Consider the following 13,646-nt stretch of genomic DNA (forward strand, 5'->3'; position numbering starts at 1 on the left):
TCAACTAAATCATGTCCGATCATCACGTGAGATGGAGTAGTCATCAATGGTGATCATCTCTATGTTGATCATATCTACTATATGATTCACATTCGACCTTTCGGCCTCCAGTGTTCCGAGGCAATATCTGTATATGCTAGGCTCGTCAAGTTTAACCTGAGTATTCCACATGTGCAAAACTAGATTGCACTCGTTGTATTTGAACGTAGAGCTTATCACACCCGATCATCATGTGGTGTCTCAGCACGAAGAATTTTTGCAACTGTGCATACTCGGGGAGAACACTTATACCTTGAAATTTTATAAGGGATCATCTTATAATGCTACCACCGTACTAAGCAAAATAAGATGTATAAAAGATAAACATCACATACAATCAAAATATGTGAGATGATATGGCCATCATCATCTTGTGCTTTTGATCTCCATCACCAAAGCAAAGTCATGGTCTCCATCATCACCGGCTTGACACCTTGATCTCCATCGTAGCGTCGTGGTCGTCTCTCCAACTATTGCTTCTACGACTATCGCTACCGCTTAGTGATAAAGTAAAGCAATTACATAGCGTTTGTATTTCATACAATAAAGCGACAACCACATGGCTCCTGCCAGTTGCCGATAACTTTTACAAATATGATCATCTCATACAACAATCTTATATCACATCATGCCTTGACCATATCACATCACAACATGCCCTGCAAAAACAAGTTACATGTCCTCTATTTTATTTGTTGCAAGTTTTGCGTGGCTGCTACGGGCTTCTAGCATGAACCATACATACGTACGACACAAAAACCACAATGGTGATTTATCAAGTTTACTGTTTTAACCTTCACAAGGACCAGCCGCAGTCAATTTTGAGTACACTAAAGTTGGAGAAACACACACCCGCCATCCACCTTTATGCAAAACTAGTTGCATGTCGGTCGGTGGAACAGGTCTCATGAATGCGGTCATGTAAGGTTGGTCCGGACCGCTTAATCCAACAATACTGCCGAATCAAAATAAGACACTGGTGGTAAGCAGTATGACGATCACCGCCAACAACTCTTTGTGTTCTACTCGTGCATATCATCTACGCATAGACCTGGCTCTGATGCCACTGTTGGGAAACGTAGCATGCAATTTCAAAAAAATTCCTACGCTCACGCAAGATCTATCTAGGAGATGCATATCAACGAGAGGGGGAGAGTGTGTCCACATACCCTCGTAGACCGAAAGCGGAAGAGTTAACTTAACACGGTTGATGTAGTCGAACGTCTTCGCGAATCAACCGATCAAGTACCGAACGTACGGCACCTCCGAGTTCTGCACACGTTCATCTCGATGACGTCCCTCAAACTCTTGATCCAACAAAGTGTCGAAGGAGTAGATCAATTTCGTCAGCATGAAGACGAGGCGACGGTGATGGTGGTGTGATCCACGCAGGGCTTCGCCTAAGCACTACGACAATATGAACGGAGGAGTAAACGGTGAAGGGGGGCACCGCACACGGCTAAGAAACAATTGTTGTGCTTTGGGGTGCCCCCTGCCCCCGTATATAAAGAAGGAGATGGGATGAGGCCATCCCTAGGGGGCGCGCCAAGTAGGGGGAGTCCTACTAGGAGTCCCAGTCCTAGTCGGCTCCTCCTTCCTTCGAACGGAGGGGAAAGGGAAAGAGAGAGAGAGGGAGAGGGAGAGGGGGGGTCGCGCCCCCTCCCCTAGTCCAATTCGGACTCCCCATGGGGGGGCGCCACCTCCTCGTGGCTTGCCTCTCCTCTCCCCTATGGCCCATTAACTTTCCCGGGGGGTTCCTGTAACCCCTCGGTACTCCGAAAAATACCCGAACCATTCCGGAACCATTCCGGTGTCCGAATATAACCTTTCAATATATCAATCTTTACCTCTTAATCATTTCAAGACACCTCGTCATGTCCGTGATCTCATCCGGCACTCCGAACAACCTTCGGTCACCAAAACACATAACTCATATAATACATATTGTCATTGAACATTAAGTGTGCGGACCCTATGGGTTCAAGAACTATGTAGACATGACCGAGATACCTCTCCGGTTAATAACCAATAGCGGAACCTGGATGCTTATATTGGTTCCCACATATTCTACGAAGATCTTTATCGGTCGAACCGCAATGTCAACATACGTTATTCCCTTTGTCATTGGTATGTTACTTGCCCGAGATTCGATCGTCGGTATCTTCATACCTAGTTCAATCTCGTTACCGGCAAGTCTCTTTAATCGTTCCGTAGTGCATCATCCCGTAACTAACTCATTAGTCACATTGCTTGCAAGGCTTCATATGATGTGCATTACCGAGGGGGCCAGAGATACCTCTCCGATACTCGGAGTGACAAATCCTAATCTCGACCTATGCCAACCCAACAAACACCTTCAGAGATACTTGTAGAGCATCTTTATAATCACCCAGTTACGTTGTGACGTTTGACGAGGCATTTCTCCGCTGTCCGCGAGTTGCATAATCTCATAGTCAGAGGAATATGTATTTGACATGAAGAAAACAGTAGCAATAAAACTGAACGATCATTATGCTAAGCTAACAAATGGGTCTTGTCCATCACATCATTCTCCTAATAATGTGATCTCGTTCATCAAATGACAACACATGTCCATGGATAGGAAACTTAACCATTTTTGATAAACGAGCTAGTGAAGTAGAGGCATACTAGGGACACGATATTTTGTCTATGTATTCACACACGTAAGTTTTCGGTTAATACAATTATAACATGAATAATAAATATTTATCATGATATAAGGAAATATAAAAAAATAACAAATTTATTATTGTCTCTAGGGCACATTTCCTTCAGTTCGCGGCATTGCACGAAGACTTCCCGTTGTCGTTGACAAGTCAGGCCGGCTCGGGTATGCGAGCAGCGACAGCGACGCACCGGCAACTCGTTCTGACGGCGACAATGATCGTTCGGTGGTCCATGAATCTCGATGTAATTTTTATTATTTTTAAGGTGTTTTGTACCTCCGATGAATATTTATAATAAATCTGATCTTCTCCAAAAAATAGAGCACAAGACGGCGAAGCTAAAGTAGAGTATGTGGCAGGATTTTCTTCAGATAAAACAGTGAATCCGGACTGTTTAAGTTAGATTGGACGGCTGAGGACATCGACTGCTGTCCTATAGACCCACCGCTCCCGTGTTGCGTTCGAGTCCGATCCTAACCTTGCTGTGGTCGCGCCGCGCACCTCCCAGCGAGGCCGCACCCGATCTGTCCAGTCGTGCTCGTGCTCGTGCCCGTGCCCGACCCAAGGCCGCAACGGAAGCCGACCCGATCTGTCCAGTCGTGCTCGTACCCGAGCGACCGAAGGCCGCTTCTCCTCCCCCTCCTTTCCACCGGCCGGCGCGGAGGTCGACCCCTTCCCACCCGAGCTGACCGGCAGTGCGCTCCCGATCTGCCTCACCTTGCGCCCAGCATGTACCAGTGGCGCAAGTTCGAGTTCTTCGAGGAGAAGGGGGCAGGGCGCGGTGGGGGAGGCGGCGCCCCGGCCGTGCCAGCCGAGATCGCGGGCCGAGTGACCTGCTCCTCGGGCGGCCGTGGCCGCGTCGCGATCGGCTGCGACGACGGCACCGTGGGGCTCCTCGACCGCGGGTTCCGCCTCTCCTACGGGTTCCAGGCCTACGCCTCATCCGTCCTCTTCCTCCAGCAGCTCAAGGTATGTACACCCATGGAAACGCATCTGGAACTGTGGACTTGCTCGCCATATGTATTTGAATTTGCAATATTGGTCCTGTACAATCAGGAGACAGAATCGATTTTATTGTTTGAAATGAACTTCTAATTATGCCTAGTGAACTAGTTCGTCAATCCCAGATGGGATGATAAGCATTGCTCTGTCGAACAGCCCTGCACAATTCCAGAAACTTATATGATTCGGCAACAAAACTTGCTTAAGCCATCAGAGTTCGGACCACATCTTTTTGTTTATTTTTGGAAGGGATGAAGTTCAACGAAATTGGGTTACCATTATCCAATAACATTGATTATATATGTATAATTTGCTACTATTTCTTATGGTGCTTAATTTTTTGTCACTAATTTCTTAGCTACTCTACCTCGGTTTCTCTCGCTGTTCGTAATGCATTTCCTCTTATGTTTTTTCGTTCGTGTTGTTTTTATCATTCATGATAATAACAGCTAAAAGTGATATTTACAACTTAATGCCTTTGCATGATTAGCAAAGAAATGTTCTTGTCACGGTTGGAGATGATGATCAAGCATCTTCACAGTCATCGGCAGTCTGTCTAAAAGTTTTCGACCTTGATAAAGTACAAGAAGAGGGTTCAAGTACGACAACCCCTTTCTGTGTTCAAATTTTGCGGGTCTTCACGAATCAATTTCCTGAGGCCAAGGTAAATCCTCCCCTTTGCAGGTTACCTTCTGTGTTCTTCTGCTAAGAAAATTTGAATATACGTTGCACACAATAACATCCTATTCTACTTGTAATACTCTTTTTAATTTTGCAGATTACATCATTTTTGGTTTTAGAAGAAGCTCCTCCCATCCTGTTGATTGCTATCGGATTGGATAATGGTTGCATTTATTGCATCAAAGGTGATATTGCACGTGAGCGTATCACACGCTTCACATTGCAAGTTGAACCTGTTTCAGACGGCACAAGTTCACCTATTACTGGTCTTGGGTTCCGAGTTGAAGGGCAGGCACATCAGCTCTTTGCCATTACTCCTAGTTCCATAACCTTGTTCAGCTTGCATCATCAACCACCAAGGAGGCAAACACTTGACCAAATTGGTTGTGAGACCAATGCCGTAGCAATGAGTGACCGCATGGTTAGTGTGATATGTTCTGTTTTTGTGCTTGTTCATTTGTTATTCTTCAAATCAGAACTATACAAACTAAAGATCATTGTGCTTGTCCATCTGTTTGTGCATTTATTTCTTCAAATGTGCTGGTAATTATGTGTTGGGACCTATTTGTTAGTTGCCCCAACTCAGTAGTTCGCAACTAGACAGCAGGGTACAAGGAATAACATGGCAAGTTTGGTTATGCCACCTGTTAGTCTCATAGGCCCTTGGTCAGTATAGTTGTTCTGCACAGCCGCTACTAAAAAAAGCTGTACCAGATCTCCACGTGGTCACTGAAACTAACTAAGTCCACATAAACAATTTGTGCTGCAAAATTTGGAAAGAGTTAGCTAGTATTTTTGACCTGGAGCTACTCAGTCAATTACTCAATTTATTACATTCCTACGTGTGTTTTGCTGTTAGGATTTTTAGTTGAAAAAGGCAAGCCTAGGCGGGCGCTTAAGTGCGCCTATGCTCTAGGCCATAGCAAAATGCCCAGCGCTTAATCTGCGCATAAGTGCATGCTTTGGTCAGAAAAGCACAAGGCAGTGGCAAAATGCACAATTAACGCCTAACGTTTTTTTAACAGTCCAATTTTATCTTGCTCTACTGCAAACCTTATTTGTTTTTATTTGTATCTGTGCAGGATCTGATTGTTGGTAGACCAGAAGCTGTGTATTTCTACGAAGTTGATGGTAGAGGCCCTTGTTGGGCTTTCGATGGTGAGAAGAAGTTTGTGGGTTGGTTTCGGGGTTATTTACTTTGCATAATTGAAGATCAGAGAAGCCGAAAGAATACTCTTAATGTTTACGATCTTAAGAATCGGTTAATTGCGCATAGCATGCCTGTGGGGGATGTTTCACATTTGGTCACTGAGTGGGGCTATATTATTCTCATAATGAGTGATAAAAGGATACTCTGCATTGGGGAGAAAGACATGGAAAGTAAGCTCGACATGTTATTTAAGAAAAATCTTTATACAGTCGCAATCAATCTTGTACAAAGTCAGCAGGCTGATCCTGCTTCAACTGCCGAGGTTCTACGTAAGTATGGTGACCATCTGTATGGAAAACAAGAATATGATGAGGCCATGTCTCAATATATCCACACCATTGGTCATCTTGAACCATCATATGTTATACAGAAGTTTCTCGATGCAAAGCGCATCCACAACCTGACAAATTATCTAGAAAAGTTACATGATAGAGGATTAGCATCCAAAGACCACACAACCCTTCTGTTGAACTGCTATACCAAATTGAAAGATGTTGAGAAGCTGAACCATTTCATCAAAGATGAAGATGGGGTAGGTGAAATTAAGTTTGATGTGGAAACTGCCATAAGAGTATGTCGTGCAGCTGGATATCATGAACATGCTATGTTTGTAGCCAAAAAGGCTGGGAGACATGAGCTGTATTTGAAGATTTTACTTGAGGATCTTGCTAGATATGATGAGGCGCTGCAGTATATATCTGGCCTTGAGGCAAATCAAGCTGGTCTTACTGTAAAAGAATATGGAAAAATTCTTGTGGACCATAGACCTGCTGAAACTGTTAAAATACTGTTGAGGCTTTGTACTGATGGGGGAGATCCTACGACAAGGAGAGGTTCAAATAGCATGCGCTTGCTTATGATACCTTCACCAATGGACTTTGTAAATATATTTGTGCACAGCCCACAATATCTCATGGAATTTCTAGAAAACTATATCAAAGCAGTCAAGGACTCACCTGCTCAGACAGAAATCCATAACACCCTTCTGGAGCTGTATATATCAAAAGATTTAAGCTTCCCATCTATGTCACAAGAAAATGGCTTTGATCATCACAATAGTAAAGAAAGAAAAGGGAAGGAAATTACAAACGGCTATAAATCAGGCACAAGGGAGAAAGCGAAACTTGGAAAAGAAGAAAATAAAACAGCAAAGGATATTGTTGACAGACAAAGGAAAGGACTTGCTTTGCTGAAGTCTGCCTGGACACCTGAGATGGAAGAACCTTTGTATTCTGTTGATCTTGCTCTTATCATTTGTAATGCAAATGCATTTAAAGATGGCTTGTTATTTCTGTATGAGATATTAAAACTCTACAAAGAGGTTATCAGTTGCTACAAGCAAGCTCATGACCATGAAGGTTTAATTGCATGCTGTAAGAAGCTAGGGGACTCAACTCAAGGAGGGGATCCATCTCTCTGGGGTGACCTGTTGAATTATTTTGGTGAGCTTGGGGAAGATTGCTCTAAGGAAGTTAAAGAGGTCTTGACCTACGTTGAGAAGGCGGATGTTTTGCCTCCAATTGTTGTCCTACAGACACTATCAAAAAACCCATGCTTGACTCTCTCAGTTGTTAAGGATTACATTGCTCGCAAACTTGAGCAAGAATCAAAGCTAATCGAAGATGACAGAAAATCTGTTGACAAGTACCAGGTTAGTAGTAGTTTGAATGTGATACTTCTGCAGCATTTCTTTTCTCTATTGCTATCCTCAACATCTTTTACAATCTTTAGGCAATCACTTAGTGTAGCATAGTTTGGTGTCGGTATATTACCATGTAAAGGATAACTAAATGTGCTGTTATAGGCTCAAGCTAGATATTAGGGGAATTTTTTGTTCAGCTGTTTGTGCCAACAACAACTCTGAAGCTTTGACTGAAATTTGTTAGCTGAGGTTGTATAGTGCGCAGCAGCAGCTCTTAAAAGCTGGCTTTCGTTCGATGAACCTATGTACCTAAAACCCATGGTTCAGTAGAAAGCAAGTTTTTTTTACATCTAAATTGGTATCAAGTTTTCTTTGCGAAGAGGAGGATGTGTAGCACGCCATTTTGTCCTAGTATGCTGATGTTTGACAATTGACTTCTGCATACCATGCCACAAGTGAAGCTTGAACTCACTTTAGAATTAATATGTTTGTTGGCATAAACATAATTATCATGCACACTACATAATTGGAGTGGTTAATAATTATAGTCATGTTTTTCGTTCGGACTTGGGAGGGTAACATGTAAGAAACTTTGCTTCCACGCTAGCAATAAAGTGCTTGAAGCTGGCAGTTATCAAAAGTTCAGTCTTTCATACTACAGACATGCCTAACAGAATCACATGCTTTTGAGACATTAAGTTTGATCATTCCAATAAAATTGGTGACCCAGTGATATTTAGTGATGACAGCAATTTTCAGATTCTTGCTAAAGGGAAGGATTGTTATAAAAGATTTCTCTGATGTAGCAAGATCTGAGCAAATATTCGAAACTTTAGCTGGAGTACATTTACACTTCAGTGATCCAAACGAGGAACGCATAATGAAACGAGATTTTTTGGTTCATACAGGAAGAGACAGAATTGATGAAAAGGGAGATAGAAGACCTCAAGACAAACGCAAAGGTTTTTCAACTAAGCAAGTGCACAGCATGCACCTTCACCCTAGATCTTCCTGCTGTCCATTTCATGTGCATGCACTCGTTCCATCTTCGCTGCCTTGGGGACAATGAGAAGGAGTGCCCGGAATGTGCACCTGAATACAGATCTGTTATGGAGGCAAAGCAGAAGCTAGAACTAAATGCCAGGGATCATGATCTCTTCTTCAGGCAGTTAAGGGGTTCGAAGGATGGCTTTTCTGTGGTAGCAGACTACTTCAGCAAGGGCGTAGTGAGCAAAACTACGATTCCACCTGAAAATGCCCCATAGTGAAGAGTTACTGCCACTGTTTTGCGTTGTACAGCTTATACATCATGTTTATTGTGATTCAAGTGTGCTTACGGTTTCCATCAGTCACTAGCATGCGCAGGCGATACCGAGCCTTCCCCATGTACTCAGTTGTGCTCACTGGCCTATTTGATCCATGCTCTGATTTTTTTGGTGTACAATGGCGTTGTAAATACTTTGTTCCAGCCGCCCTTTTTTGCCGGGTGCTGGAAATAGGTTGCTCGGAGTGAGCTTCTTCCTGCATTTGAGTTTGGTTATTCGGTATGTGCCCTTATGTTGGACTGCATATAGTTTCTTATGAATTGCAGTTTTAAGTGTTAAAGCCGGATTTTATTTTCTGTTTGAATGCACACCATCTTGTGGTACTTTATTAAATAAGATAGAATTACAGCTTTCTTCTTGCGTGTTTGGCCGTTTTAGGTTACATATTGCTTTCAATTTTTTTACCTTTCTGGATTTGTCTTCATTTGAGCCGATTGCCATTTCAAATTTGGGCATTCATTCATTTGCAGGTGGCGTCTCGTAGAAATGTACCACGTCCGCACCAAAATATAAGACGTCTTTGTAGGCTAGCGTCTTCTTACATTTTGATACAGAGGGAATAGTTGGTTTCTTGCATGATTCATCTGAACCACCTGCAAGCTTGAACTACTGCTGGCCCCAGGGAGAACATGGAGATGTTGCATCGGAATGGATACACTGCATCTACAGAAAGAGAGAATGGTAGGGAGATCTAGGATCACGTGTCTATACTAGTAGGTAGAGTGGACAATCATATGCATACACAACATCTTCAGCCTAAACATTCAAGCTTTACACTAGACTGTAACTTCGGCAGTTAAAAAAGAGGTAATAGCATCGGCGGTCCAGAAATTTGGCATTCATGAGCACTATTCATACATAAAATTGCAAAATAAAAAAAAAATTAGCCTCAAAATTTGCAAAATCTGACACCGCATTTCTCAAACTTGGCACGTTTGTGGCGAAAAAGCCACGGAGCTGTCTGGCACTAACCAATGTTAAATTAGTGTAATTTTTGCTTCCGAACATGGGGATGCCGTCTTTTGCTAATACCTTTTCTCAAAGAAAGGTCATCATGGCTAGCTTTATTAAAATTTAAACAACGCTTACATTGTCCACTAATTGTTCAAGAATATAGCCGGAAGGTGAGTGCAACTACAGATTTGGTGGATCAACACGGCCATTTTGTGCTAGCACATGAGCTACTTTATTGGCCTCTCGATTACAGTGCTCTAAAACGACCTTCCTGAAGTCTAGAAGTGATAAACGACAGGTATCCAGAAGTGAAGCAGCGACCATGGATTGTCCTTCGTTCTTCAGTGACGCTTGTATTAAAACCAAATAGTAGATTTTTGCTAATACCTATTCTTGCTAATAACTCGGCCTTTTGCGAATACCTCTCTGCAGATTTTTCCAAGCAAGCTGTAGTAAACGCGTGCAAGTTTCTCAATATAAAACTGGATAAATACTTTGCGAAGCCGATCAAGTATAGATTTGAGCGTTGTCGCTCGTTTCTTCTGCAGCTCAACCCCGCTCGGGACTTAAACGGACAAAGCGCCCAGATGACCAAAGTCATTTACATGAAGATGATGTTAGCGCTGCACAACATGTGCAGCAGGCCGTCACCGGACCTACATAAGTGGTACATCTGAGGGATGAAAGAAAAAGCCCTAGGTTAGCTATAGGTGGAAGTCATTGCATTGGCCGAGGTTACTAATGTTTCTCTGACAGGTTCTCCTGGAGCACGCATACTCCAAAGCTTGATCAACTCGGCTATCTCACCGTAAACGTGTCTCTCTTGCCAGTAGTCCCCATTGAGAACTTGCACGTTCCTGGCATTCCAAAGGCCGACAACACAGGCCACGAAGAACACATTCCACAGGTTGCCATCTAAATCTCTTGGTTGCGTTGAACTAAAGAAATCTCGGGCTTTTGTTGAAGATTGCTAGCTCCTTTAGCCCAACCTTGTCGACACAGCTTCTGTGAGCTTCCATCGGAGTAAGATGTGGTTCATAGTTTCTGTAGCTAGGCAAAGATCACATTCATTGTGTGTCACAACTTTTGTCCAACGCTTTCTAAGCATTTTATCTCTTGTATTGTGTCTGTCCCTGAACGCGGTCCACAGAAAGATGCGGTGCTTGTTCAGTATAATCTTATCCCAGATATATGGCGCCAACATGCAGTTCCTTCCCTGAAGGTGAGTAGTTTGTAGAAGTATGCAGTAGACAGGTTCTTGTCATCTGTGATATGCAGTTTGGTACCCGGCGTACCCACATCTAAGTGTATGTTGCCTAAAATTCCATTAAGGCCTTCCAGCTCCTGTGATGCCATGCGAGACAAATTTGGGTGCAACTGAACTATCCACTGACCATCACCGTATTGGGAGGCGACAGTGCAGAACTTGGATGTGAAGAAGGTGAAGAGCGCCGGGAAAGATAGCATGAGCCGACCACAGTCCAACTAGAGGTCAAACCAGAAGGAGATTCCATGGTCGTCTCCTAGCTTGCATTTAGTGGCCTCCAGAACCAACTGTAAGGATGACTTGAGGCATCGCCAAATAGCAGTATCCCCACTGTGTAAAATCTAGGAGACCTCTCGGCAGTAGCTGAGTGCAAACCAATTGTAGCACAAAACCTCACTACGTTGCAAACCTTAGCATGAATTTGCAGACCATAGCCATGTTGTGAACCCTAAGATCTCTTACTCCCAGCCCTCCATTCATCCTCAGGAGCGTGACCACCTCCCTTACAACAAGGCATTGTCCCTCGTTGGCATGGTTCTTTCCTTGCCGTAAGAAGCCCCTCAGAATCTGTCCAAGCTTGTCTAACGACTGTTTGGGCCACAGAAAGCATCCCATAAAGTAGCTAGGAATTGCTGCCAGGACATCATTGATCAAAGTAAGTCGTCCTCCCAGGACAAGAAAGTGGCAAGCCAGCCAAACAACCTCTTGTCAACCTTGTGGATCACGGGCATCAATAGACCATAAGTGATCTTGTCAGGGGAGAGAGGTAGACCCAGATATGTACAAGGAAAGGATTCAGTCCGTCACTGTAGGAGATCAGCAATTGCCTGCCAAATTGGCTGGTCCAAGCAAATAGGAACAAAAGTGCTCTTATGATGTTAATTTTGAGCCCAATGAAACCAGATAAAGCATCCAGAATCCTCTTAATAATCCCCACCCGCTGAACATATCCTTGTATTAGTAGCAACATGTCATCCGCATATTGTAAGACAGAAAACAGACCGTTGACCCGAAGTAGGTGTTTGAGGTTTCCTATCATGTACTCTCTGTTGCATAGTTGCTGCAAAATGTCTGCTGCTAGAATGAAAAGATAAGGTGGTAGAGCATCGCCTTGTCTCAACCCACTTTTGGATAAAATCCTTCCCAAGGGTGCCATTGATTAGAATCCTAGCAGAGCTAGATGATACTATATCACTAATCCATCTTACCTATCTGCTACCGAAGCCTCTAGTTGTGAGAATGTGGCGTAGAGCATCCCAACTGATGCTATCAAACGCCTTCTGAAAGTCTAGCTTCAGAACGATCATAAGTGTCTTCCTCTTCTTGACCTGTTGCACTAGCTCTGCCGCGAGTGCAAAGTTTTCAACTATGCAGCGACCAGGGAGAAAACCAGACTGAAGCAGACGAATGAGGTTTGGAATTAGTTGTTGCAACTGAACTACAAGGACCTTGGTTGCCAACATACACTATGTACTAAGGAGATGGGTCTAAAATCCTTGATATCTGTTGGGTTCTTTCTTTTTGCGATGAGCACAACATTTGGCGGAGTTGATACCCTGTAGGTTGTTGCCATGGTCATAAAACTCCTGAAAGAACCATAACAAATCCTCCTTTGGTAGTCCCCAAAAACTCTTGTAAAACTGATTTGTGTATCCATCAGGCCCAGGGCTCCGATTGTTGGGTGTTTTTTGAATTACAGCCGCAATTTCGCCCCGTGTGAATGGCTCTTCCAGTGAGCTTAAATCAGCTTGGTCATACAATTGAAAGGGGTCCAAGGTGGGCAGGGAAGGGGAATGCTCCCCAAAGATAACCGTGAAAAACTCAGTAGCAACCGCGAGCTTGTTCTGATCACGGAAAAATTCTATGCCATCCTTAACAAGTAGCATGATCTTGTTTTTTCTGTGCTGGCAATTGGCGATTTTGTGGAAAAACTTCGTATTTTCGTCACCCAGGGTGAAACCTCGTATCTTTGCCCGACGCCGCCAAACGCTGGTCTGCCATAGAATCATTTGCTGTGCATTCATGTTTGCATGCTTCCTTAGAGAGAATTTGAGCTTAGAGAGGTGCCTCCTCTCCTCTACAACATCCAAATATTGCACCACATGCTTGCAGTTTTCAAGGGTAGTCTGTATAGGCGATCTGGCATGGTCCCATCTCCTAATCGCATGCCTTGTTCTTCTCAACTTGAAACCGAGCAAGGTTGATGCAGAAAAGAAGAATCTGGTGCCTTCCCCCCAGCCGTTGGCAACCAAATCCCGGGCTTCCGGTATCTGCAGCCAATGGTTCTCGAACCTGAAGAAGTAGCTCTTAGCCGTGTCTTTGGAAAACTCGACACTAATCAGCACATGTCCAGACGTTGTTGCAGGAAGGGCAGTAGCCGTAGTGTTGAGGAATCCTAAGCTCCATTCAGTGTTAACCAGCACTCTATTGAGCTTGACCAGAGTTGACTCCACCCTCTTGTTCGACCAAGTGAAACTTCTGTTAGCAACATCAATATCATCTGATGCATTCTCTTTGATCCATGAGTTGAACATGTCCATCACTGCCCAATTCTTTCTCCCCTGCGATTTCTCATGTGCAAACATGTGCATGTTGAAATCCCGTAGGATGAGCCAAGGTCTAGTCACTTGCTCCACAGCTTGATCCATCACAACAAAAAACTCTGTGCGCCCATCATCCTCACAGGGGGCATTTACAGTGGATAAAACAAAGCTGTCATTGTTACTCATGGATTGGAAACGTGCAGAGATGTTGAACCTATGCTTGGTAATCTCAGAGCCACACATCACATTATCATCCCATACCACAAGCAAGCCACCTGAAGTGCCGCATAGATGAA

General features: G+C 43.8%; 1 protein-coding gene across 1 annotated transcript; it reads left to right on the top strand.

The window, feature by feature from the left end:
* Window positions 1-3,318: 3,318 nt before the first annotated feature.
* Window positions 3,319-8,866, top strand: LOC123045293 (vacuolar protein-sorting-associated protein 11 homolog). Its single transcript, XM_044468296.1, has 5 exons — window positions 3,319-3,695; window positions 4,219-4,392; window positions 4,507-4,830; window positions 5,492-7,270; window positions 8,170-8,866. Exons 1-5 carry the CDS (start codon window positions 3,456-3,458, stop codon window positions 8,524-8,526), a joined length of 2,874 nt encoding a protein of 957 aa, XP_044324231.1. The 5' UTR covers window positions 3,319-3,455; the 3' UTR covers window positions 8,527-8,866.
* Window positions 8,867-13,646: the final 4,780 nt, after the last annotated feature.

This window comes from Triticum aestivum, chromosome 2B, assembly GCF_018294505.1.
Source record: "Triticum aestivum cultivar Chinese Spring chromosome 2B, IWGSC CS RefSeq v2.1, whole genome shotgun sequence".
Taxonomy (NCBI): Eukaryota; Viridiplantae; Streptophyta; class Magnoliopsida; order Poales; family Poaceae; genus Triticum; species Triticum aestivum.